The sequence below is a fragment of the Poeciliopsis prolifica genome, unplaced genomic scaffold (assembly GCF_027474105.1).
Source record: "Poeciliopsis prolifica strain line A6 unplaced genomic scaffold, Auburn_PproV2 SCAFFOLD004, whole genome shotgun sequence".
NCBI classification, from domain to species: domain Eukaryota; kingdom Metazoa; phylum Chordata; class Actinopteri; order Cyprinodontiformes; family Poeciliidae; genus Poeciliopsis; species Poeciliopsis prolifica.
Window position 1 is genome coordinate 9,908,962 of NW_026562379.1, and position 26,341 is coordinate 9,935,302.

Consider the following 26,341-nt stretch of genomic DNA (forward strand, 5'->3'; position numbering starts at 1 on the left):
ACAAACTCACAGTAATAATGTCTCCCTAGATATAAGGGAACCGTTACCAATAATAGTGTAACAGAACCTAATAAGATCAACATGCCAATAGTCCACAGAGTTCTGCTTTTGTAGCAACTATTTTTGGCAGGGTTTTTGTCTTCCTTGCAGCAAAATCAGACATTGGAAAAGGCAGAAAATTTTGAAAAAGTGCAAACATTATGTAATTTCTTTCCAGAAACATATTTCCTTTAACCAATTGTTTTAAATTGTAGAGTATCAGTTTATTTCTGTCTTCATTGATATATGGACTACATTTTTGTGCTAAGAGCAAATCATTGCAGTCAAGTTGAGACCACAAGTTTCTCCTATGTAATAAACACAGAATGGTGTCAAGTTTGGTTTGAAAAATAAGAAGGAAAAGCTGGATGTTTCTACTCTGAGAAATGACTGTGAAGTAAACTCTGCAACTCTAACCAGCTTTCTGAATGACAGACTTGTTTAGACCTGCAAAGCAGCTTTCATGTCAGTTTTAGTGATAGAAATTTCTGAATAGACTCAAATTATAACTCAAGCACAGAGAAAGTGACCCCAATTCTCACCCTCCTCCCATATTCCATATCAAAAGCATAGCATCCCTTTTAGACAATCATAATATATGCTTGGTTTTCCACATCTGTTGATGGAAAAAACATGAAACATGCTGAAATTAGTAACACGTTTGTTTAAGCAGTGATGCTGGGTATCATGTAAAAGAAAATGTTTTATTTTGTAGAAGGATATTTGTTCTGGAGCTCATTTACCTTTTACTGAGAGACTCAGTTGGGCCAAATGCTTTCCCTGCAAAAGAAACACTTTTTGCTGCGTTTCAAATTAATGTGTAGCAGGATGAAAAAGAATCAATGTTTCATAACACACAAGCTCTGACTGTTTCTATTGTAGTATAGAAAAAAAGTCAAACTGTTTAACTGGAATAGTGTGTTCAATCCCACAAACAGCAATGATTGCGGAGTTATTTTCCAAAGTGTTTAAAGAGATACCAGCTGATGCTTTTGTCATACAACTACATTATCCAGCGGGTTTAATGTTTCATCAATTTAGCACAGGGAAATGTTTTTCTTAGCTTAAATAAACACGCATTTGCCCACACACACTGGCTTTTTCTCGAGCGTGACTGAAGCCTTTTTCTGTCTGTATAATTCTGCCCACATTCAAGGTCTGTCATTGAGTAACTAAAGCTGCGCCCACAGGGGCAGACTTTGATCAATACGCACAAATAGACTCAAACACATGAGCTAATAAACGGAACCACATATTCACAGTCATGAACAGTCAAGCATTCAACAATGAAGCCCAGACAGGAATAACAGCAGAGAGAGTTCGCATAGTGAATGCACAATAAGTTAAAAGATATTCACTGCTGTCGTGCTTACAGGTAAGCATGTGAAGAGCTCTGCAGACAGACGAGTCATGATTACACAAATGGATAGAGTGCATTAAATCTACAAAGCATGTGGTTGAGTGGTATTATTTTGTTACATAATGAATGAGCACTTTCAAATTGTTTCACGGGACAATTCTTTTATGAGACACTCAGTTGCAGACTCTGTTGGAATTAAAATAAGTCAATGTAGAAAAGATTTAAAGGCTTTTTATTAGAAAACTTTTTCTTTATAAAAGTTCTATTACAAATACAAATGTAACAGTTTCTTATACATCTAAAACACTTTGAACACGAATACAAAATCTGCCACAAAAAATCTGAAATACGGGCATATTAACACTTGTTAGTTGGAATGCATTCACAAATGAAAGAATAGAGCACAGGCCTTCAAGGACATTTTGCAATCAAAAAGGGTTTACAGATCTTACTGTGCACTCCCACATGCGTTTCAGGGCCGTTGTGTACATGTGGTTGCTTCCCACAGATCAAATCTTTGGCTTTTAGACGGAAGAAAAAATAAATCAAATTTTTACCATTTAATATGAGAAATTTGATGTGACAAATAGTATTACTTAAGTCTTAAAGTAAAGTATTCTGTTTCTCATTCAACTTGCTTGGATGCAATTCTCTAGTTAAAGCTTTAGGACTTTAAATTTACTAATAAAAAAAAAAACTTCTCGAAAACGTGTTAATTTTTAGCAAAACAGTATGGCATGGTCTGTCATACGGACATAATTTAGGGGAAAAAACTAAAATTAAGCTTTTTCTGACAAGACTGAAGATGCCTATTAAAGGGATTGGACACCAACTAATTCTAATGCAAACAGGACAGGTGTGGCGGAAGAACGACAGCAGTATTTTTCACCATCCTTCTCCCAAAATACATGAGGGACAACAGGTGCAGGGACAACCAGTTTCTAAGATAGACTAATTAATCCAGTTGAATATGTGGAAGTTCAGTTTGTTTTTACAAATATTTTTAAACAAGCACAAAATAGTCAATCACATTTTAAACCGACTTTCTGATCTTTTATTAGAGATCAACACAGTTACCTTGTCTAGCACTAAATCAGATATGGTAAAGATCTGCTTTCTCCACATGCACTCACTGGAGAAAGCAGATCTTTACCAAATCTTTGAGATTTTCAAAAGGCTGCCAAGATTTCTTAATCCATCATTTCTCATGACAGACAGAGGTTGAAAAGCGTTCCAAAGGATTCAAGAGTGCAATGTTGGTCTTTTACATTCAGCCTTCCTGTTACCTTCTGAAAGTATTGTTCCATCTCACTCTGTTGTAGCCTCAAAAAACTCCACACAAGTGTTGACAGGTTTCCTTTTAGGTAGGTTCTTACATCTCCATGTTCTGACTTCATTTTTAAACACGTCACATACTGAAAATAGCCAACCCAGCCTACTTCACCAATAACAGCATCAACATGAAAGAGCGTTGTAACCTGGACTTGTTAGTGTTTGGGTATAGTCATCAGTCAGCACACATCAAGCTTGAAGTCAATCATATGACTTATGTGCACATCTCTACAAATGACTGGAGATATTTCCAATTTACAAACAGTCTTTGGACAACTCACGAAATATAATGCACTTTGTGTGGCTCAGAATTACAGCAAACACTTGTTCTGCTAAGAGGATTTCTGTGTAAACCAGCAGAAAGCTCCAACAAAAGCTAAACATACCCTCTACGTTACTAGGCCAGCTTTAAGTCCACAATCCAGTTTGGCACATAAGCTTTAGGGTTTTGTTTGAGTTTGATCCACTGTTTCATTTCCTCAAACATTTATGGAGCCTCCAAACAGAAAGGCTGTTTTCTTTAGGACTGTTTCTCTACAGAAATCTTGTTTATTTTTGTTGTTTGTTTTTTCCTCCAAAAGATTTATATTCTCCATTTTTCCTCAAATCTTCATCTTCTCACTTTGCTTTCAGCAAGTCTCTGCCGAGCAGAAGAGTGAAATCCAAATGTACCCTTAGAGCCTCCTTCCAGCAAGTTTCCTGACGGGATCTCATCAGCATTCCAATCTGTGTTTGGTCCTTCTCAGTCAGAGTCATCACCAACATCATCATCATCATCATCATCATCATCATCATCCTCTGAGGAGCTTGGGTCTCCAGTGCTGGGGTCTGAGATCATGCCATCTGAACTATCAATCTCTATAGATGTCTCTGACAGGTAGAGATGGATGGCCTTTGATGGGTGGCTGGGATAAAGTAGGAAAACACCAAGACCAATAAATACAAACACAGAAGCAGGATACAATCGATTAGCATCGACATGGGTCGGGCTGAGAAACGTTTGGATAAAATCTGTTCACTCATCTGCATTTGTTTTTGTCCTTCCTTCTCAAAGTTGTTGAATGAATGATGTATTTTGAAGCTATTTATTGAAGCTTATTTATTGAAGCTTCAATAAATATGATCACTAACAATATTACCAAAAAAAAAAGTGATTTCCACTAGTGGTGGTGAGAATTAAAGCAACCCTTACAGAAAGATCTGAAAACCCAGCAAATTGGAAGAAAAACCTTAGGTCCCCAAGAAACAGACAACCAGCTATTAGAAATGCTACATAAAAATGACAATGTAAAAAAAAAAAGAAAAACAAAATCAGTCAATAGAAAAATTAGCTGCAATTATCTGTAAATTTGTACAATATTTTAAGATTTAAAAATAGTCTGTTTCCAACAAGTGCTTACAATCAGGTATAACTATTGAAAGACACTTATCATATCACAAAAATAAGAACACAGTAGCAAACAAAAAAACACAGTAACATGACTTCAGTAGTGATTTCCAATAGAAATGGTCAGTGGCTTTATAACTGTTAACACCCCTGTTATAATTCCTGGTTTTAGTGTGTATGTACATAAAAGTTGAAATCATAAACCGTTCCAACAATTTCAAAACATTTGACTTTTCAATTTCAGCATTCAGTTTTCTGTGGTAGGAGTAAGTGAGCATCCACCATCTTAACTTGGAAATTTCTTTCCATTCTGCATTGGAAAAGCTCTTCAAATGTATAAGATTCAACGGTAGTCCACAACCCTCTACGGAACCTCCTCAGATTTTTATGTCCAAACTACAGCAAAGCCATAAAACATATTTTCTCTCATTAAGCTGTTTTGCTGTCTTTAATGTGTGATATAAAACACACTTCATCTTAAACTCTCAGGTTCACTGAAAAAAAAATCCTTCAGACACCTGGAGATTTTTTTAAGATGTTTAATTTAGTGCCGTCTCCCAAAAATAAACCCCAGGTCTTGGTGCTATCACTGCTCTATTTCTCAGTTTTTTACACTTTGTCCATAAAGAATACAAGATGTTATAACGTATAACACACAAAAGTACAAGACAGACGATTCTCTAACCAGCTCAGTTTCAATGTGAAGGTCTTGGAAACCCTTCAGATCAATTTTATTTTCTGTCACGGGTGTGCCATTTTTCTCCATTTATTTACAGGTGGCCTTACTGTTCCATCCCATGCAAAGAAAAAACAAAACAATTCTGTTAGTGTTTTCACCCTTATGTCTTCATAGTCTTTGTACAGTGTCTCTCTGAGAAGACTAAATGCTGGAATTGAATAAAGAAAGTGGCTTGATTGCTAGCTTATGTACATATAACTGCATAGAAAATGTTGATTGATCATATTTTTTTATTTATTTGGCATTTTAACAGGGGTGTGCAGACTTTTAACATCCACTATAAGCAAACCCCAGAAGTTAAATCAGACAGTCGCCACATACCTCCACTGAAAGTTATCAGAGCTTTGTGCAGGGTTTTTATAAAGTGATCAAATACATTTTCACTGGAAGCTTGGAAAGTGCTCAATTTTTCTATTGTTTCTTGAAATAATATATCTAACACGTGTCATGTACTGCATTTGTACAAGGGAGCTTGGATTGTATTAGTAGGGAAGTAAACAGCAAGAATACACCATTGTTCTACATCTTCATCATCAAAACATTTACTCCAAACAGGAAATGTGGCTGGAGGTCCATTTAGCTAAACAGGAAAAGATGAATCGATAAAACAGTTGTTTCTCTCGTGAAATGAAAGGCGCATAGTAATTCCACACAGGCTAAGCAGCAATATGGCTAAGGTTCAGCATCTAGAACTTTCTATATAAAGGCACATTCTTCCTCACTTTCTGTCTTACAACAGCTGCCTTTTACCAGTACAAATGTAGGATCCAAAGGCAGAAGTCCCATATGGAGGAAGAAAGAGAAGCATCAAGCAGGGAAAGAGCCCAAGAGGGAGCATACCATGCCCTGATCCCCAGAGTCTCTCACAGAGGAAGAGAGAAAGCGTGTGAATCTTCTGCTCCTCTTAGTCCCCCTCTTCATCTGCTACACTTCATTGGTCTTACCACGCAGTGGGGTCTTTCCTCTCTTTGCGGGGAACCTCTTCATCACCCTCCAGCTGCCTCTGTCTGTGTTTCCTCTTGCATCTCCTACAGGACACGATGACTATGAGGCAAAAGACCACAGCGGCGATGCCACCTCCAATGGCCAGGACCAGGAAGAGAAGTTCATTGAAAGAAGCTGTGACAAGAAAACACATGAATGAAAAAGACATGGTGAGCAGGTGCAGAAAAATAGATGCTGTATTTGTTAACATTAAAGTCAAGCAGAAAATTAGCACCGGATGAGCCATGAATAGCAGTTTAAAAAAAAACAATGGGATAAAACCTTGCTCTCCCTTAAAAGCCTGTGAGACAAGGCTGATGTAATTATTTTAGTCCTAAGTCTGAGCTAAATAATTTTATAATAATTCGAGTCATACAGCAGATTGTCTTTGTAAGTTCCCAGTTTTGCAGTGGCCAGTCGCACATATTGCTTCATGTATTTTTAAGTGAAATTATTTTTTTTGCTGTTTACTCACCAACAGCTTTATGCCTAGAGTGCATTTTTTTGGTAAAAATTTCTGCTGCTCACCTGTTTTGACAACACGAAGATGAATCTCCCCAACTGGGCCATGAACATCAGGAGGATTTGTCACCTGGCAGGTGTAGGTGCCATTATAGATGAACTTGACCTCCCGCAGTATGATGGAGGCATCATTCCCCATGATATCACCAGCCCAAGAGACACGCTTCTTAAAGATGCCATCAGGAGGCGGATATGGTTTTTGCTGGTAATGAAAAATCTACAAATGGAAAAATAGTTAAAAAAAAAAACAAACAAACAAAAAAGAAAATAACTTACCATTGTGGGGTAAGCTTTATTATATTGTACAGAAAATTACAACAAGTGCAGACTTATTAGGATGTGCTGCTTCTTATTCTATCAAATCTCAATATGCAGACACAAAGGTATATAATGACAGGCTGTCTTAGATGCTCCCCTGGGAACCTCATGACTCACCACCTCTTCCTTTGGTTAGATGAGGGGGTGGCTGCACTCTGACACAGCAATGGAGGTGAGAGATTTGTTCTCTTTTTTTTCTGCTCAGACACAAACTCACCCTAATGATTGGGCCTCCTGAAAGGGGTTTGAAAGTCCAGGAGATGATGACAAGATCAGGGTTGATCTTAGCTGAACTGTCAAACGTGCATTTGAGACGAACATCTGTTCCATTGACCGCCTCAACGTCCCCAGATGTGTAAACACGCATTCCGTTCACCTGCAAAACACCTGCAAAGGGACATGTAGTGAAATGTTTACATTCTTAGGTAAATAGCATGAGCAATTCAAAACAACAGATGCACCATGAATATGTTAATCAGCTCTTTATGCAATGGAAAAGTGACCAGAGTCATGTGTATCTGCTGCTACTGCAAGAAATTCACCAATTCTAAGTAAGAGCAAAGAGGAAGTTTAGCACCAGTTTTGCTTCACACTGGTGGCTGACGACACAAACTCCCTGGAAATGAGCTAGCACTTCGCACTTCTAACTACATGCATTGTCCAGAAGGATGCACACGCTATGCATGTAGTGGCCTAGAAACACATTTATTTATTGCTGATGTACAGCCTGGCAATAACACTGCACCCCTGCCCCCCGCCTAGAGATCACAAAAGAAGCAACGGTTTTTCAAAGCAGTCCACTGAGAAAGCAGGCTTGTGGCTATGGGGAAGTTTATGTGAGGGCTGTCTGGTCAAAATCACAATGGCTATTAATAGAAGGAGCCATATATGCTCTAAGAATAGTGGAAGGCATTTCGAGCCTTATTAAAACCAGTGCCCAGGAGAACAGTAAGCTGACCGTCTGCCAAGATGCAGCACAACTCAAAGTTGTGCTGCATCTTGGTTTGTCTACTCTAAGCACCTTGTTCAGAAGCTCTGCTGAACAAGGAGGATAGCACATAATGTCACAGATACTATTGTATGAATTGAAAGTAGTTTGGTTCTTTGACTTGATATACACTGTTCAACAAAATCTGAATATTTGGGAATAAATTACAAGTAATTATTTGTGCTTCTGGTTTATAACCACATTGTAAGAGAAAAAGAAATGCATGCAATAAAAATAGTCTGCATTTTGTTTAGGATGGTTTTTAGACAAACAGGTTGCTCAAAAGACCATTCAAATTTGAAAGGTAAAAAATTGTCCATATATTTGGTATACAACAGTTTTACAAAAAATGTCACATCCAGACCATCAATATAATTCAAGATCAACTCTTCCACCAGGAAAATACACACCCACCACCAATATATGAACATATTTCTGAAATGAACAACAAAAACAGTTGGATGATTCATGGGTTTGTGTGCATGAGATGGACTAGAGGAGATTGAGAAGCAGTTCAAGAAGGATGTCTGATAATTCAAGGCACTCATTTATGTTTTATGATTGTTTAATCAGGTGCAAAATGCCATGAGAGTTGGACTGTTGAGCCAAGACTCATTTAAGTAAAATACAAGATCCCTTAGTAATTCTAGCACCTTTCCACAACTCCAGTGCAAATTCTATACCTCTTCTTATGTTGTATTCTTGCAATCTTTCCTTTGAATAAATGTATCCCTTCATGCACAACAAAACTTGTTTACTGTACTGAAATTTTGATTTGGTACTACAGTTAATGAGAATATTGAGTCAGAAGCAAGCTCTAAAAATATCAGTAAGGGACTTGGCTTTTTTAAGCTGCATTTTCAGCTTCTTATCAGTGTTTCCTGTAGACAGGGAGGACAGTGAGAGGGGCTCCCTCTCGTCATTTAAGAGACCTACTACTCTCTCATCGCTGGGGCCATAACAATGCTCTGTCAGCCTAATGTGTTTTAAATGAGCCTGATGAAATCTGGGAGTAGGTCAAACAAATGAGCGATAGAAAAAGTGCAAGAATCCTTTCCATCATTTAGTTAAAACAAGCGGTGTTCTGGAGAAGCAAGCATCTTCTACCCCAAGTTCTTTAGGCTTTTCAGCTGCCTTGCAGTCAGTTAGGATGCACTGAAGTCAGTGGATTTAACAGCCAACATGTTCATTAAGCAGATATCATCAGTTCCAGCTTTATCAGTCCAGCCAGTAATAACTCCCTCCTTAGCTTGCATGCAGGTGTCTGTGTGCGCATGTGCGTCCTAAATTCATGTTGATAAGTTCAAAACACTGAGTACGGACTGAATTGCTTATTTTTCATGAGATTTACAACCTTTTTTGTTAAGGTTGAGCAGAAGAAATAAATGGCAGCGGGATGGCGGATGGTCAAGGCACCATTTAACTGTCCATCTCAAACAAAATGTATCAGCCCATTATAGCATTTTGTTTCATAGTGATGATTTGCAGTAGATTCAACACTTGAAGGAAATAAGAGATATTTAAACATGTTCTTTTAATATTTACATTATCAAGGGTTGTAGTTTGTTAGAATAATAAGTAAAACATCTGAATAAGGGACTCATAATTTAAATGTCACGCAGATTTTCTGCAACCAAAACCTGGGCTGCAATTTCAAAGACAATTTAAAGTGAAAGTTGAAACCTACCTACCTAATATTTCTTGAGAGAAATAAAATTTACCGAAATAATTTCAACTTCTAGGACTAATACCATGACACTGAGGTATCTGTTCACACAATAAGTGACCAATGTTGTTAGACAATGATAAAATAGGTGGCATTTTCCATTAACACAGTAAAGAGAGTAGAAAAGAAAAAAACGGAACAACAACAACTTCACGATGTTGGGTGATGTTGAACAAAAACAACCAGCTAGTGTAAATAAAATCTTTCCAATTTGGAATCACTTAAAAGCATATGACATAAGCAGAGTTTGGTAGTTTACCCAGCTAACTTTATTGAGTCATTTACAACAACAGCAGCACACTAAGGACTGAAATAATTTCTCAGGCTCTCAAAGTGGCAGAGAATACAAGTTAACATGTGAACCTGCTAGAGCCACAACACATCCTCCCATTTCAATATAGTAGACGCATTTCTACCCGAGCCAGATGAAAACGTCTGCCAACATATCCATGGTACGTCATCCAGCTGTGACTGACGACACAGCTGACGACACAAACTCCCTGGAAATGAGCTAGCACTTCGCACTTCTAACTAGCACTTGAACACATACACTGTTCAGAGGTCTGACTAATGTCACTTTTTAGCCTAAAATCATACAGGGCAAATTCCTCTATGATTAAACCACTGGACACAGCCTGATTAAATGCAGGCTGTGTTTTTGTAGATCTCATACTGCAGAGCAGCATATGAACAAGCTATTGAGGTGTTTTAGAGTTGGAAAATGTGTCCAAGTCATTCCAAGAAATACAAAGAAAGTGATTTATTGACTTTGAGCAATAGCTGCTTCAGATGCATATTTTAGGTGATACACAAGAAATTCCTGTTACAATGCATAATCACAGAAGCACTGGATACATACTTCTTTGTACTGGAAGTATGAAGTGATTTGCAAATCACTTCATACCTGTGGACACTTCAATAAAGTAATTGGCATCGATATTAGTAATTGTATCCTACTTATAGTTTGCAAGTCTGAGTGTAAAATTCCCAAGTATCCCAACTGATTGATAAATGACTTCTCTTGGAGGCATAGCTTTTAGAAGAGTCTGAAAACTAGATAGTGCTAATGGTGTGAAGAGTCTCATTAAGACTCTAAGATAGCTCTATTGAAGCATGCAGCCAAGACTTGTTTACTCATCAGAAAATTGGATTAATCTCTGCAATGTTTGCTTCTCAGAGTTCATAACCCAAAGTTAAATGCATCACTTTTTACATTCTTGTTTGGTGTTTGAAGACCAGAGGCAAGATTAGAAAAGCGATGGAATAAAATTTAAAATGACTTCAATGCTCATGTTTACATTGTCCCTCATGTCTACCATTAGAAAGTGCACTTCCATGCCATAGCACTTAATTTCCCAGTCCTACCTTAAGTCCGCTTACAACATACAAATTGAAATTTCCACCTCTAATCTCTGAACAAGAATACAGCACAATGCTTTCAACAACACTGTCCTTTGATATAAACTGAACTGATTGAGAGTTAAAAGTTAATTAGGGGTTTTCTAAGGAAAACATTTAATTAGCAAAATGATATTGCTTTCTAAGCTATGGACAGTGCCCTGGTTATTAATTTTTCCCAGTGGCTAAAAGTACAAGAACGTTAATTAATCAGTCATTAGCAGGAACTAAATGGCATGTCATTACTTGAGTAAGACCATAAGGATCCTAGAATTTGACTAATTTACTCAAAGAGAGAAGAAATGAATGGTCAAAAACATGATGACAATAGTGTTTTTTAATGAAAAGGAAAAGGAAAGGTTTGTCTGCACTTTTAGACTGAGTTTGCATAATTATACTTGTTTTTGTTTTTTTTCTTATTGTTTATTGCCAATGTTATTTTTGCATTTCTTGTATCCCCTCACCCCCACCTTTCTAATCTAGGTCACTGACTTGTTTATGACTGAACATCCTGTCTGGCCAGAGCTGAACACACCCAGCATCCAGCGGTTGTTTCTGCAACTTTTTAATCTCATATTGGCCTCAGAGGTGAGAAGATCTTAGGTTAAGTAAAAAAAAGACCCATTTATAAAGAAAGAGGCTTACAAAACTAACCACCAATTAAAATAAATAATGTTGTGCAACATTTTTTTTTTACAGACCAAGGAAACAAGGGTGAAATGGTAAAAGGTAAAGTTAAAATGGACAGAATGAGCACATGGAAGTAAGGAATAAAAGGTAGACAGAAAGGGCAAGGAAGGAAACAAGGTAGGGCATATGAAAGGATGTAAGAAAGGAGGGTCAAAAGAAGAAAGGAGACGAGGAACAAAAACCAGAAGGAAAATAATTTGCAACGGAGAGACGGAAAGGTGGAAAAACTCAAAGAAGGACTGAAGGAGGTAAAGACAAGAAAGAAGAAGGGAAGGAAATATGGAAGGAGAAAAAAGGAAACAATTTTTCAATTGCAGTGTTAATATTTTCTTCCTAAATACCCTGCAAGTACAAATATCTCTTCATCCACATTACACAGACCAGAAAAACACATCACATTCCATACTTTTTAAAAACGATGTGGGACTGCATATAGGAGCCCTGTGTAAAGCAAGTTGATACTCACAGTGACTGAATTTTATGAAAGTAGATCAGATTAGCATCTCAAATACAAACACTAACTCAGAAAGTGTATGTTTGTATATTTGTGCATTTTTGCCTTGCAACTGCAGATGTTTAGAGTCAAAAACAGCAGCAGGAATACTTGGAAAAGGTCAAAGTAAATATTTCCTGAGTGTGTTACTCAGGATGCTCATTGCTGATACACCCACACTGCCTCTACAGAACATACTGCTGGACTTGGCATTACTCCATATTTTCTATCAATACAGCCACTATATTACATTACAATGAACATGCTGAACCATTAACATACTTTATTCTACCTGTCAACACTACTTGGTGCTAACAGCTCCACTTCACTGTTCTGTCTGGGGCCAAAGGGGTAAATACTTTGATACACTGTGAAATAATTAGAAAGGCTCACTCAAGTGTGATTAGATTTGCTTGGCCTTGATCCCATTACTGTAAAGAAAAGCTTTCTGAAGAAGAAGAATGAATATTAAATAGTATTTCACTCATTAAAAGGCTTAATTTAGAGGAAACCAGGGTTGACAAGTTCTTACGCGGGTAGCCAAATTGACATATTTATGTTTCATACCATGATGTTGGTACATTGCTAATAGAAAGTGTTTAGAGCACCTCAAGTTTTTGTTTCAGGTTCATTATGGCTCAAAAATAAATTTTCAGACATTCCTCTGTTCAGCTACCCAAAGGAATTCTGAATCATTCCTAAGACTATTGAGTCATAATGGAAATTATTTCTTATGCAGATAGAAAACCAGCACATAGAAAACCAAACAAGAATCCTGGATATGAAGTTGTATTAATCTACTTATAGTCAAAACAGAGGAGTTGGTAGCTTAGCCTGTTGAGGAAAGAAAGAAAGTAAGATGTGAAAGTTTATTAGACTGCAACAAGTGCAGCACACTGCACACAGCCCTGCTTCAATCCTATAAATCTCACATCTTGCACTTGACTCAGCCTGTGGTAACAAGCGACAAAATGGAGCTGCAAGATGTTAAACAAAACCTGCAAAAGGGAGAAGTTACATTGCTTACTCAAATTATGATCTTAAAACGAAAACAATAAAATCTTAATTAAATGTATCAGGTTTACTTTGGGCTCTGATCTCTAATTAAAGTCAGGGAGAGTCGGGTTGGACTTTTTTAAGCCTGATGTAAATACTGCAAAAACAGAGTGACTATGACTCAATGAGCAGAGTTCTCTTTTCCGTCTCTAGGATTGAAACCAGCTGCAGACAAAGATTGTTTTATGAGTGAGGAAAGGGTGGAATAAAACTTTCCCTTCTGCCCCACCTTACACCAGAGCAGTGCATTACAGCAGCCTGTCAGTCTTCCTCCAACGCTTCCTCCACCCTAGATATTTGAATTTCTTTTTCTTGTAGAAGCAGCCAACTCACCCTAGAGGCGACAACCCATAATAACCTCAGATTTGAAGGCATTCACCTTCATTTCAGTTGTTTCATAGTCTGTTGTAAACTGGCCCAGTGCCTCCAGGTAGTTGATGTAGGTCAGCAACAGTACATGGTAAAGTCTGAAGTGGGATCTTCCTGCCTGTATTTAGAAATTCTGTCCATGAAAGTTACAACTAGAATCAGTGACAAAAGGCAACCCTGGCAACATCCAGAATAGTCTGAAAACAGGTTTGACATTTACAATAGCAATGCAAACCAAACTTTTACTCCCATTTGGTTGTCATACCTTTAACACATAACTGACAGTGGACAAACATCTGTGCCTGTCAGATTCTCTGACACAGAGGCACACTCTCTTCTAAGCTTACAGAAGCAGCCTTGGTAGTGACATTTATGAGAGCTTTACAAAGGATCAGCAAAACCCAGACATTTAATTTCACCTAAACTTTCTGTCTGCAGGAACCTTATGTCTTCTCCCTCTTGCAGCCATAGTAATAAACTATTTTAGCATTGCTTTAAATATCCATCTTTTATTTCATATACTTAGCATCCTCCCGAATATTAAATTTACATGGTAAAAATGATAAAAACGATGGTTTTCTTAGCAGCACATTTTTCAACTACATTTTGAGATTCTAAATGAATATTCTTTGATCTCCCATCAGTGTTCTGAGCTACATGATGTTTGTTCATTAATGCTCTCTAAACAACCACATACCCTCCCACAGAGCAGTTGAATTTATGCTGAGATTAAAACACTCAATTTTGTTTCACTAATTAGGTGAATTCTAAAGGTCACTTGCACCATTTTTTTATTTATTTTGAAGTTGATTATCATCAACCTGTCCAGGGACTGCAAATGCAAGTGGAAATTTGTATTTTTGCTACAAACTGGTACCATGCATCTTTCCTTTGAAAAGGTCAATGAAATGTTGTACCTTATCTCTGTGTAAAATAAAATAAAAAAAAAAGGTCCAGGTCTAAAAGTCTAGATAAGAGCTTGAAAATCAAGCAACATTGTCTTTTAAATTCAGATTTAATTATTATTGACTTTCTACTATAAAATCAAATCCAATTGTAATACATCAACATTCATGTTTGCAATGTGAAAAAAGGCAGTGTATTTTTTTAAAGGTTTAGGCAAATTAGCAAGAAAACACTAAGATTTATCCTGTTTTGACATAAACCAGGCAAATTGCTCTTGTATGTGACTGACAGCCATGTACAAAGAAGTGCTCCTCACTCCAGTTTAGGTTCAACAGCTTACACAAACAGTGTTCAGCCAGAGCTGAAAATCATCTTCCTTCAAGACTTTAAGAAAGGGGAGGGCACATAATCACAGCAAGTGAAACCCAGGACCAAGTCCCAAATGGCCTGTTTTTGTGCATTTCCTTTCATAATCATGGCTCAGAAACAACAGGACCATGGGAGGAAACCAGCCTTTTTGCTTCCCCGCGTTTGAAGGACGCATTTTAAGACGAAACAAAACACGCACAGAGCTGAGTCTCTTACAAAGAGTCTGTTCTGCTCTTTTGAGAAGTTTCACAAGGCCAGTTTTGGTTCTTTCTGTCTTTGTACAAGGCTTGCCTTTCACAGGGGGCTGGGAAAAGCCGGTTCAGGTAACATGTTTTCAGAACCCAGAGCTGAGGGAGTGGGTCAGTGTTGAGTGGTGTAATGGAAGGGAACCCCTGAGATGGACAGTGTGCTGAAATAAACTTTGTGATATAGAGATGGGAAAAGCTGGGAATAATTACAGTAATACAACATTGATGCACTTCTGTAATGCAATGTTTGCTAGCTAGAAATGTGAAAACCATATAATGGACTCCAGCCTATTTGTGGATTCACCAATTCACAATTTTTTCTCTCAAACATAATGTCAATTATTGATGGAAAATTCATCCATTTGCACAACTATCTGCTTGAGCATATAGCACATAGATATGTAAAGTGTTCCAGTGCCTGCAGGAAGTTGATGTAGGCCAGCATCAACCTGGCCTACATGAACTGCCAGTAGTCAGTTGACCAGAAATCAATCTCTCTTTTGAGCTACTTCAATCAGGCATTCTCTTTACATAAAGGAAAGAAAATGCAGCCTGGGAGGTGAAAATATCTAGTCAAAATGCAACTTGAAACACTATTAGTTGGCATTTGCAAATCTGCATCGATAGCCAACTTTAACTTAATTTAATTATAAAAGAAAATCAGTTTTTTGGACAATATTACAAATTTGTAACAATAATTCCATAAAAGTATATTTCTAAAAAATGTTTTAAAATCTCTACTTTTTTCATGTTGATCGTACATGTATGGCAGTTCAATAAGTATTTTTAAAATTTTTTTTACTAATTTTACATTTACATTTAATGTCTGTATGCTGTGAGCGTTTGAAAAAAAAAATCTTGTTTATGCACTCAATCTTGGCCAATAACTGATTCTGAGACTTCCTGTTCCCCTGAGGCAGGGGAAAATATTACGTGTCAGAGGCCGATGTCTTGGAAAAGAGCAGAATGGGCTGTCTAGCTATGGCAGATGCTTTTTATTCTTTATACGCGAGGAGATTATTTTTTAAAACAGCTACAAGGTTAAACTCAACTGTGATTAAAAAATGCTTAAAACTGGAACAGGGACAAACAAAAGTCAATCTGCATCAAGTCATAAAAGAGGAAAAGCTTTTTTTGGCCCCATCACAATAAATTTGGAGACTTTATCAAATTTAACAGAAACAATAACTAAGATTGGACTTTTAGCTTCAAGTATCTGGTTTGAATCAAAGTGTTCAAACTGGAAAAGTGGAAAAGTACCTCATGAGCACTGTACAAGTATCTAATGAAGTGGGCTTGTTTTTACTTCAATTGGCCAGGGAAACTTATTAATGTGTCTGATATGACGGACTCAAATGCCAGAAGATTCAAATGAAAACTGGTCATCACTAGCTCTTTCAGCAATATGATGAGCCAAAGACTTAGCAAAAGATATTTTGCTAAATCAAGACAAAATATGTGCAGAGCTGAAAAGAACGGAGATGAAAACAAACTGGAGCAAATAGTCAAAGATCTTTATCTGTTTATTTTAATGAAATATTAAGTGCATAAAGGGTTGTTCAAAGTATTACAGAGGTACCAATATTTGTGAAATACGTGGATTAATGTAAAAACTACATATAAATATTTTTTTTTCTCTCACTGAAAATCTCAGGGTGAGATTTTGCTGCTCCAGTTAAAAACAAATGCATTTCTTTACTAGTGGAGCAAAGACGTGTGGAGGATGCTCTGCTTAGAACACATCCTACAATCAAGATTCTGCTATACCAAAAATTTTTTTTTCACAATAACAAATACACAAATTAAGCAACACGCATGTGTTTTTAAACATCCATAATTATATTTCTTCAAGATTGAAACTGAGAACCTGTCTCTAGTAAACTTGTTCAAAGCTCAAAAACAACCAAAAGCTAAAGAAAGCTTTTAAAAATGCTTTTTATAAAGGCAATGGATTTAAATCGTTTTTCCTCAAACTGAAAATGTTCATCATACTTGTTTTGCTATTAAAGCTTTCCATCCCCACTTTCTTTAAAGACAAAGGTGGAGAAACATGTCAGACTAATTTGTCTGACTGCAGTCTAAAGGTCAGTTGACCAAAAATCAATCTCTTTTGAACTCTCTCCTCCTTTCTTTCTTCCACTCTCCTCCTACTTCCTCCAGCCCAATTGTAATTCATCAGGCGACAGTGTCCAGAGGAAACGTGAAGTGAGTGAATGAGGATAAGTATTTAATCCATCAAACTCCTTCCACTCCTAGCAAGCAGCTGACTCAACAACTTCTCCCTGGGATTAGATACTCTTGCGAGAGGTATAGAAGGAGGGGGTCTAAGCTTCAATCCAGCACAGCCTACAAGAGCCTGGTTTTTAAAAAAGCAGTCCAACAAAGGCTACCTTATAATTTAACATATTTACTACTGCACTGCACAGACAGATGCCCCTTGTGCAACAGTGGTGTGAGTCAGAATGGATCCAGTCCCACTGTGGTTTCCCTCTCTGCACCAGAGCTGTTGATGGAGTAGGCAAATGACAGTATACACAGAGAGGACAAGCCACATTGTGTAGGAGGTACAGACCTCTGATCGTTGCAAGCTGCCTTAAAGGGGCATGTACCAATTTTCCAAGCTCGTCACAAAGAGAACTGCTCCTTGCAAACAGTTTTATTATGTGGTGTGGAAGGGCTGGCATTTTAAAGAAGAAAAGCACAGTCTGTCTCTGTGTTTTTAGGTTGAATAAGGCTTTAAAAAAAAAGAAAAAATTATATTTGTATATTCACATAGTTCTTAAACTGTGACTCTGGTTCCATTGGTTCCACATTCCTCACCTAAAGAAGGCAAATTACCTTTTTCAATTATGATACAAATGAGTTATCTGTGATGTGGCACTAATAACTACTGACAGACGAACTGAATCTTCACACACTGATCTTTGCTTCAGATACATCTAAGAGAAGTGCAGTGGGGAAATAATCAAGAACCTCCGGTACAAACCAATATGTACATTAGTGAACAAAGAACGAGTGCCAGAGGCTGCTACTTCTGCCATATTCCAGTTTGCAGGAATGTCAGAAACTGAATCTAAGAATAACATAAACCCAACTCAACTTTTCGTCCATTCCAAGAAGGAAGACAAGATTTGCAAATTAAGGTTATACAAGCATTGAATATTGCAGCTCGGGTGCCATGTGCCTCGTTGGTAGAGTGACTGCAACTTTTGCTGAAACTGCAATCCTCAACACTGTAGTCCCAAGTTTGAGTCCCAGCCCTGGACCATTTTACTGCGTTTCTTTCCCTTCTCGTTCTGCCCAACTTCCTGCCTCGCCACTAATGAATAAAAGTCACTGGTGTCAAACAACCCTGCAGCTTTGTCATGGCTTTCTGTGGTTTCAAGCACTGCAGGAACGTATTATTGGAGAGTATGTGAAACTTTAGCTTGTGAGAATAACTAAGTCATTTTAAATAACTTAAGTTCTTCTTGAAGTACCTTGTTGATGTGACTGGTTATATCTTGTTCAGCAGCTTATGAAACTTTTTCATAATAAATAAATTGTCTTTTTACAAAGCATGACAAAGCACACTTTACATTCCAATGTGTGATAAACCAGCAGGCTGGTCGCATTAGCCCTTTTGTGAGTTATTTATTTTGGTGTTTTTTTTCCTGTTATCTTTAACATGCTAATTTTATTTGCATGTGCAAACGATGTGAGTGCTTAGCTTTGTGCTCTTAGTAGTGGAAAAATCCACTAAGTGACAGTGTGGAGGTGGGGAAACCAAATGCAGACTTTTTTCAGAAACTATGTTTTTAGCTCCAGATTTTTCTGCACCTCCAATGGCTGTGTTGAGCCTTTTATTTATTTCTTTGTCTGATTATATCCAGACCTCTGTTGTGTTTAATCAGCATTGGGTTTGGGGAATTTTCTTCAAAAGGGAGAGTGAAGCTGGTCACAGTGGATTGAAAAGTGTTTTATTTAAATACAGGGTGACAATGGATAAAACAAATAAAATAAAATAAAAACTTCTTAAAGCCACATAGGAATCTGTGGAAAGACTAAGTTTGATGTTCAAAGATGCCTTTCATCCAAACTGTTCTTGAGATGTTTTGCAAAGAGATTTCATTCTCTTGCTGAAAACATTATTCAAAAGACATGCAGCACATTGTTAGAGCAAAGACATTTCACAGTATTTATTCTGGAGAGTCGAATATAAAAACAACACTTTTCATATGTTTACCATTAAAAACTCTAAAACAAAACATTGTTTTTAATCCACTACACAATTGGTACTTTGTGTTGGTTTTAAGACAAAACCACAGAAAATAAATAAAAAGAAATTTGAGACTTTAATGTGGGAAAAATAGAAAATGCTTGCTTTTTAGATATATGGACACTCCTGTATGTGAGGGAGTGCCAAATGTATGCATACTTCTGAATTAGCCAATGGAAATAATTTTAGTAATTCCAACTAACCTAAAAGAAGAGATGTCTGGTCAGATTTAAATTCAGGCAGTGAGAAGAAATGTGTGAATTTTAATTGGATTCATGTTTGTATCTGGTTTCTACTTTCTATTTTAAAATAAATGACTGAAGATGGATCATATTTTTCTTTCTGGTTTTGACACCGATTTATTATTAATCTTCCCTTAATGTTTCTAGTTTCTTACAAGCAACAAGGACATGCATCTTGGCTTTCCGAATGTCACAAAGCAAACAGAAAGGAATTCAGAGGAAAATAATGACTAATATGGAAATTTACCAGGGGTTCTGCTTTGACATGCATATCTGCTTGTTTGTGCCTAGGTCTTGGAGGACAGGGTCAAAAAACAAAATGTAAAACTGCAGCAATGCAAACAGAAAATGTTACTAGTCGCAATGCAGAATTTGTATTTTCCAGAGATGGAGATAAATGTGTGTGTTCAAATCGTACACACGGTGGCAAACCCAAACACTTTACAGTGTGAAATAAAATCAAATTCCCTGTTTGCACTTGGTGCCAAGGACCTTGGTATGTTTTAACACTTCACAGACAGCTGCTTGTCCTTGCGTATTAACACGTCATTGTCGACTCAACGCACACTTAAGCCGTTCTGTCAACTCAGCTCAAAGGGCTTGGCTCACTCCAAGGTGTGTCAGCACCCCATGTCAAGAAAAAACAGCCATGTTTTCTTCTGTTCCCACTACATGGAAGAGATTAGAGGCGCCAAGAGAGACAGATAGCAGATATATCCCAGTAAACAGCTCCAAGATGCTTCTCCTGTACAGTAAACTCAACAAGGTTCAACTGAAGCCTCACGGTCTGTGTGATCGTTTTGGTATGCCACAGTCAACAGCAGCTGTATCGTCACTGGCAAAGTATGTGATCTTGTGTGCTAAACTTGTATGTTAAGACAGGCTGGCACATGTCAGCCTGTGAGCTATTCATGTTACTGCCTGGAGAGGAAAAATCTTGTGGGAAGAGAGGCATTAAAGTACAGACATAAAAACGACAGAGCAACAGTCAACAAAGACACATGACTATGTTTAAAAACGACTTAGGTGGATATCTGTGTTTGGACGAGACAAAGGAGACAAGAGAGTAATCTCGTTTAAGAAATTAAGACCGAGTAATAGCAGTAAGCCAGAAAATGTGGTACCGATACTGTTTAGTATGACAGTTTTCTCTGTGTTGCAAGTTTTTAAAGGAAGTATGACCTCATACAAGCCTACACATTGCCACAGTCAAGCAAGAAGCAAATTTGATTTCCAGTTTTAATATGCAGATTTTCCAAAAATTAAATCCTCAAAAACAGAAAATCCAATGAATAAAAATCAATTTATTGGCAAGCCCCAATGAATGAGCCCTTTTTATGTCTGCCTTGTTAAAGACTATGTTGGTGTAAATAACATTTGTCAATAACGCATAATTACCTAGCGATATTTTCAAATTTCCAGTGAACTTTAAAAAAAATGTATTCAAAAAAATAGTAAGCCATTGGATGACAGCCCTACCATGGAGCTTAGCAGGTTTTCTGGGGGGAAACTCTGCCAACCCAATCCATTTCTAAAACAAATGTAGTGAAAGATTGAAGGACTGTGGAAAATGTTAAGTAGGACCAATTTGAAACCGTTTGGAAAACTGCCACCGTCTCCATCCTCCTTCTGAGCTCACCATTTACAAGCTCAATAACAAGCTCAATGAGTGAAAGGAGAGCAAACGATGTGTAAATTACCAGATCTCTGTCTCATGGCAAAGACATTAAATACGTTAATCAGAGAAGCTCAACCGTCACAAAACACCTGGGAGTTTGCTGCCAACCCCTACAGATACAATCAAAACAACAACAGCCATCTAACGTCTACACGCGCTGGTCTTTGTAAAATCCCACAGGGCTGGTGGTGCCTGTATCCTAAATCAATTTTTAAAAGAACAAAAAAACACTACACACTCTACAGGAACACCCGTCAGCCTTTTCACCCTTTAAACCCCAAATTGTGATGAAATATGTTTTTTTCCTCTGACAAAAAATTCTAAAATAAAATTCATTAAAACTTTGAACCAAAAAATTTATGCAGTTAATTGCCTAAAGCACTGAGCAGCTGTTTTCAATTTGTATAGTGCCATTTATGAAAAAAATATCATATTCTATAAATTAGAATGCTTTTAAAACATTTATTTAAATACACACATCAAAGTTTTCAATTAAGATGAGTTTCTGTAACATCTAATGAACACAACATTTTAGCTCATATCAGAACTAAAAGAAATTCTTATTGCAAAAATTTATTTTTGCATTTAAAATGAGAACTACCTGCTTAAAGGTTATTTCAAAAAGGTACTTTTAATCTAACTGATTATGTGTATCCAGATATTCTAATTTACTGAAAATGACTGCATAAATCAAAAAATGAAAAGACAGATGCATACTGTAAGTTTTCCTAATGATTATTTTGATCATACTTTTCTCACTTAGTTTATTGAAAATTTTATTGTTGATTGCAACATTGGAAGGCAGCATAGTGGTGCAGTTAGTAGCACTGTTGCCTTGCAGCAAGAAGGTCCTGGGTTCGATTCCCGACCTGGGGTCTTTCTGCACAGAGTTTTCATGATTTCCCTGTGCATGCATGGGTTCTCTCCGGGTAATCCGGCTTTTGAACATGACTGTTCAAAATTCTCCATATGTGTGTGTTTGCATGGTTGTTTGTCCTGTCTGTCTCTAAGTTGCCCTGCGACAAACTGGCGTCCTGTCCGGGAACATAGCTGGAGATAGGCACCGGCAACTCCCGACCCCATTACGGAGAAGGGTGAACAGAAAATGGATGGACGGATGCAGCATTTGATTAGTTGTTCAGCTCACTCACCCAAGTTTTACAGAGCTTGTTTGTTTTGATGTGATCTTGTTTATACATCTTACAGAATAAAATTAATCAGGGTATTATCTGTTTCAGCCTCTGCTATTCAGATCCAGGGGTTGCATGCATGAGCAGAAACTGTAAGCCTTCACCACTCAGCATCAGAAACCCCTGAATTGTTATTTTCATCTCTGCTTCATTACATATTTTATTTTAAAAAGCAAAACCCTACACTTCAGTGAGTTCCAAAATTGTATTATATTCTCTGATATACCCAATACCTTCTATTGGGATGCAGTGAGTTTTGGAATTTCATGTTATTTAAACATTTATCATTTATTAGAATAACTGACAAGTTTTAAAACAAATTCACATAATGCAGGCTATTATATCTAGTAGTAAAATCAGCAGTTTTTCAACCTGCCTGAAGTCCAGGTATCGCTGGACTATATGTTATAGTCCTCCAGAACTGAACATGAAAGAAACTTTGTTCACCAAAAGAAAATTGGTAACATATGCTGGAAGCGTGGCAGGTCCTTTCGTGAGGTAAGTATGTAAAGTATGAGGCTGTTTCAGATGAAAACATACTCAGTAGTTTAAGAATAGGATTAATGCAGAATGTAGTCAAATATGAACATGTGTCAGCAGAATTTGGTTAAACATTCTTATCTGAGGGATCTGTAAAAGCAGAATGAATTATTTTTTTGTAAAATGTTGCAGAGCGAGTGTGGGTTGAAGCTGATGACTTCCAACAGAACTGGCTGCATGGCTGACACCAACATCCATTATATGTAATTCAACTGTAACCACTGATGACAATTTTCAGAAATTTTAGGCCCGTCTAAAAGTGCAGTACAATGATTGGCGGAAAAAATAAAACCACATTTCCTCTCATGGTTCATATTTCTAACTGTGGTGGATGGAAACTTGTGGGCAGCAGTGTGGGTTACACACCCAAAACCGGGAGAGGGCTTCATGGAGATCTAAAACTGATGTTTCCCAGTGATGGTGGGGGTTGGGAAGGAGGAAGGAGCAATTAACACAGCTTTTAAATGAATAAGATAGTAATCAGAATTTCAAATGCAATATCTTTCAAAACCTACATTAGCAGTCATAGCCCTTTAACGCTTCACATTTTGTCACGTTACACCCACATTCATTCCTCCATTAGTTTTATCTGGATTTTATGTGTTAGACTAGCAGGAAGTGGTAGATAACTTTCACTGGTTAACAGTCATGTGTCTGGATTGATTGAGAAAGCTGACAAATGTAGACAGAACCCTTGCGTACATATGAAGAGCATAAAAGCTCCATGCAGAAAGAAGCGAAGCTGGGATTCTAACACGGGACGTCCTCACTGCAATACAAATAAAATTCTAAAAATTGAAACTGTAGAACCAAGATGATCTTCTCACCACAACACTTCACAAATGAAGATGATGTGCTTAGGATGATGCACACTTTTGCCACAGTTTTTGCTGGTGGACCAGCAAAAACTGTGCTCTCATTTAACTTTCTTCCATTTGTTTGCTCCCTGCTTCAGCTTGTGACAAACTGGGCAGCTTGAGACAGGAGAACTCTGTAGCTCCTCCAGACCCAACTCAGTTTAGCCATGCATTTGTAAGTTTGCAGTGGTCCCATATTCTTCCCATTTTCAGACGATGGACTGAACAGTGAGTCGTTCAAAGTTTGGTTTAAATTTCTCAAGAACTGCATTTCTAACCCACCTGCTGTGTTCCTTGGTTTTAACCAGGGAGAATTCCTACAACCTATGAGAGCTTAAACATATGTATTCTTCCTACAATTAAATTATGCTCAAGTTGACTATTTCTAAACACTTGACTTCTGATGGCATTATTTTACATTGGACATTTAGTGCTTTTGGCATAAATGGGTCCTAAATGAAAATAAGCATAAAATTTTTTGGATATTCAGTTGTAAAATGTTTTAAAAAGCCTTTATCTTTTATTTTAGATCATCTCTCAAATTACTTCAAAACTATGCACTATTTTGTTCTGGCCTCTCAGAAGAGATTTGGGTAAACTTTATAAGAATCATGGTTTTTATGGCCCTGAATATCAGAATGAGGTCATAGTCACATCTCCAGTACATGTGATGTCCAAAGCTTAGGGCAACACCATTCTGTTTTGCAATAACATGAGTCTTTCTGTAAGTTCAATAATGAAAACCAAATGTCTTTAGGAAAACCCTTCACTTGTTAAAACACCAGCAGGGAGAAAGGGAGGGAAAAAAAGTATTTCAGATTATGCAATAGGAACAGCTGTTAAATAAAAACACATGAAAATAAATTTAGTGCATGTGTTTCATCTGTCATGAAAGTGAGACATGTGCTGTTTTCTTTCATTAGTGGGATGCCAGTGCAACAAAGCTTGAAGGAAAACTCTAGAGCAAACAATCATGAGAACTGAGACACTGCTGAGCTGCAATCAGTTCCCACATAGACATGTACTTATTTGATCAGCCATCCTTCCACATCCAAATATTTAGTCATCCTGCTGCTCAGGCTCTGTCAGACTGTTATGATGGATCCACAGGCACATGTTCACTGTAAACATAAGCAGCTTGCTGCTACACTGGACCCCTGCGTGGTGCTTTGGCACTGAATGGAAATGTTCAATCAATATAATCCACTTAACAAGGCTAGGCGCAGATTACTTCAAGGTTAAACAACCTCCTGTATGCTGAATGAATTGCCTCTGATGCGTCCATTTGCGCACTTATTAAAACATGTTACATTTAAGGCGCCGTCTGAGCGCTTTAATGGGAGGATGTGCTCCATAACCGTTTATCCCAAGACATATCCTGGACCCCCTGCTAACGGGAAGCAGGTGGACTTATCTGCGTCCAAGTGGCCACTTCAGAGTCTCCGCGTATACGTACAAAAGCACGGATGCGCATTAATGTGCAGGAAAGGGAGGTTGTGCGAAAACACAAAGACAATACGACGGACTTCTGATGCCGGTAAAGTCGTTAGCCCAGAAAGAAGTTCTATCTAAGGATGTTTTACAGGAATTCTTCAGTGACCCACTCGGTGCCACGGTGCCAAAGTTCTCCACTTCCCGATGACGCACAGCAGCGCATTGAGATGAAGGTTAAGGGTCCCCACGGAGTCTTAACAAGTGGACAGTAAATCACGGCGGTTTTTTTATTTTAAACTTCGATTATTTATGGAATATCCAAATAGTCTTCCAGTTCTGTTTTAACTCCTCACCTCCCCCAAAAAAAGACAGCACAGCATGGAAACTTTTGACTCGATAAGTCAAATTAGATCAACAAATTAGATACACAACATCAAGCGTCATTTTAAACCAAAAGCATAACGGTGTTTCCACTCTCACTCACCTGAAGCTGCGAGTCCAAACAGGACGGCGATAATATAGAGCCCCTTTACGCACATTTGGTCGGAAAGTCTACTAAGCAGTGGGGGAGAAGAGTCAACAAACCCCAGCCTAGTCAACCTTCTTCCACAGACTGACTGACTCACAGACAACAAAACCGAGCGGCAAAAATCTACGGATGCCCCTTGAGGAGAGGAAAAAAAGAGGGGGAAAAAATGGGAAAAGTCCTCAATTTCAGCTCTCCTGTCCAAAGACGCTTCCTGGCTCGTCTTCTGCCCTCAAAGACTTGACTTCTAGTGTCCTCCCTCCCACCATAATTTCGGGCGGAGTGAAAAAAAAAAAAAAAAAAAAAAAGGAAGAGGAACAAGATTTGAAGGCATTTTTTCGAGGCTTACATTGATTTCTCATCAGACCAGTTCTGCTGCTTCGGGAACGCATGCCTGCTGTCATGCAAACAAACCATGAGCTGGAAAATCTAATCAGTCTCAAACATGTAATGGAAACAATTACAGAGCTTAAGTTCCAATCACTAAAGATAAATTCATATACATGTTAAATAATTTCATTCTAAACCAAACCTACTGTAACACATCAATGGCTATAATAGTAAAACTTGTTTTTATAGAAAATATGTTTTATGCCATTATTTTTAAAACATTCTTTCATGCTTTTTCCATAATATTAATTATTGATGTCACCTTAATCATCTACTTGAAAGTTTGTTTGTTCTTATGACAT

The 26,341-nt window shown here is 37.6% G+C and overlaps 1 protein-coding gene across 1 annotated transcript; it reads right to left on the bottom strand.

The window, feature by feature from the left end:
* Nucleotides 1-1,614: 1,614 nt before the first annotated feature.
* Nucleotides 1,615-25,894, bottom strand: LOC129359313 (myelin protein zero-like protein 2). The gene is made up of 5 exons (XM_055028856.1): nt 25,608-25,894; nt 6,899-7,068; nt 6,370-6,580; nt 5,802-5,976; nt 1,615-3,636 (listed from the first exon to the last, which is right to left on the bottom strand). The coding sequence occupies exons 1-5, from the start codon at nt 25,660-25,662 to the stop codon at nt 3,474-3,476; spliced, it is 774 nt and encodes a 257-aa protein (XP_054884831.1). The 5' UTR covers nt 25,663-25,894; the 3' UTR covers nt 1,615-3,473.
* Between the last annotated feature and the right edge of the window lie 447 nt (nt 25,895-26,341).

Bases quoted from the DNA above. Each gene is read 5' to 3' on its own strand.
- LOC129359313 (XM_055028856.1), bottom strand. From the start codon at position 25,662: ATGTGCGTAAAGGGGCTCTATATTATCGCCGTCCTGTTTGGACTCGCA. The intron at 6,581-6,898 runs GTGAGTTTGTGT...TTCCATTTGTAG, and splicing joins CAGGAGGCCCAATCATTAGG to ATTTTTCATTACCAGCAAAA. The intron at 3,637-5,801 runs GTAAGACCAATG...ACTTTATCCCAG, and splicing joins AGGAAAGACCCCACTGCGTG to CCACCCATCAAAGGCCATCC.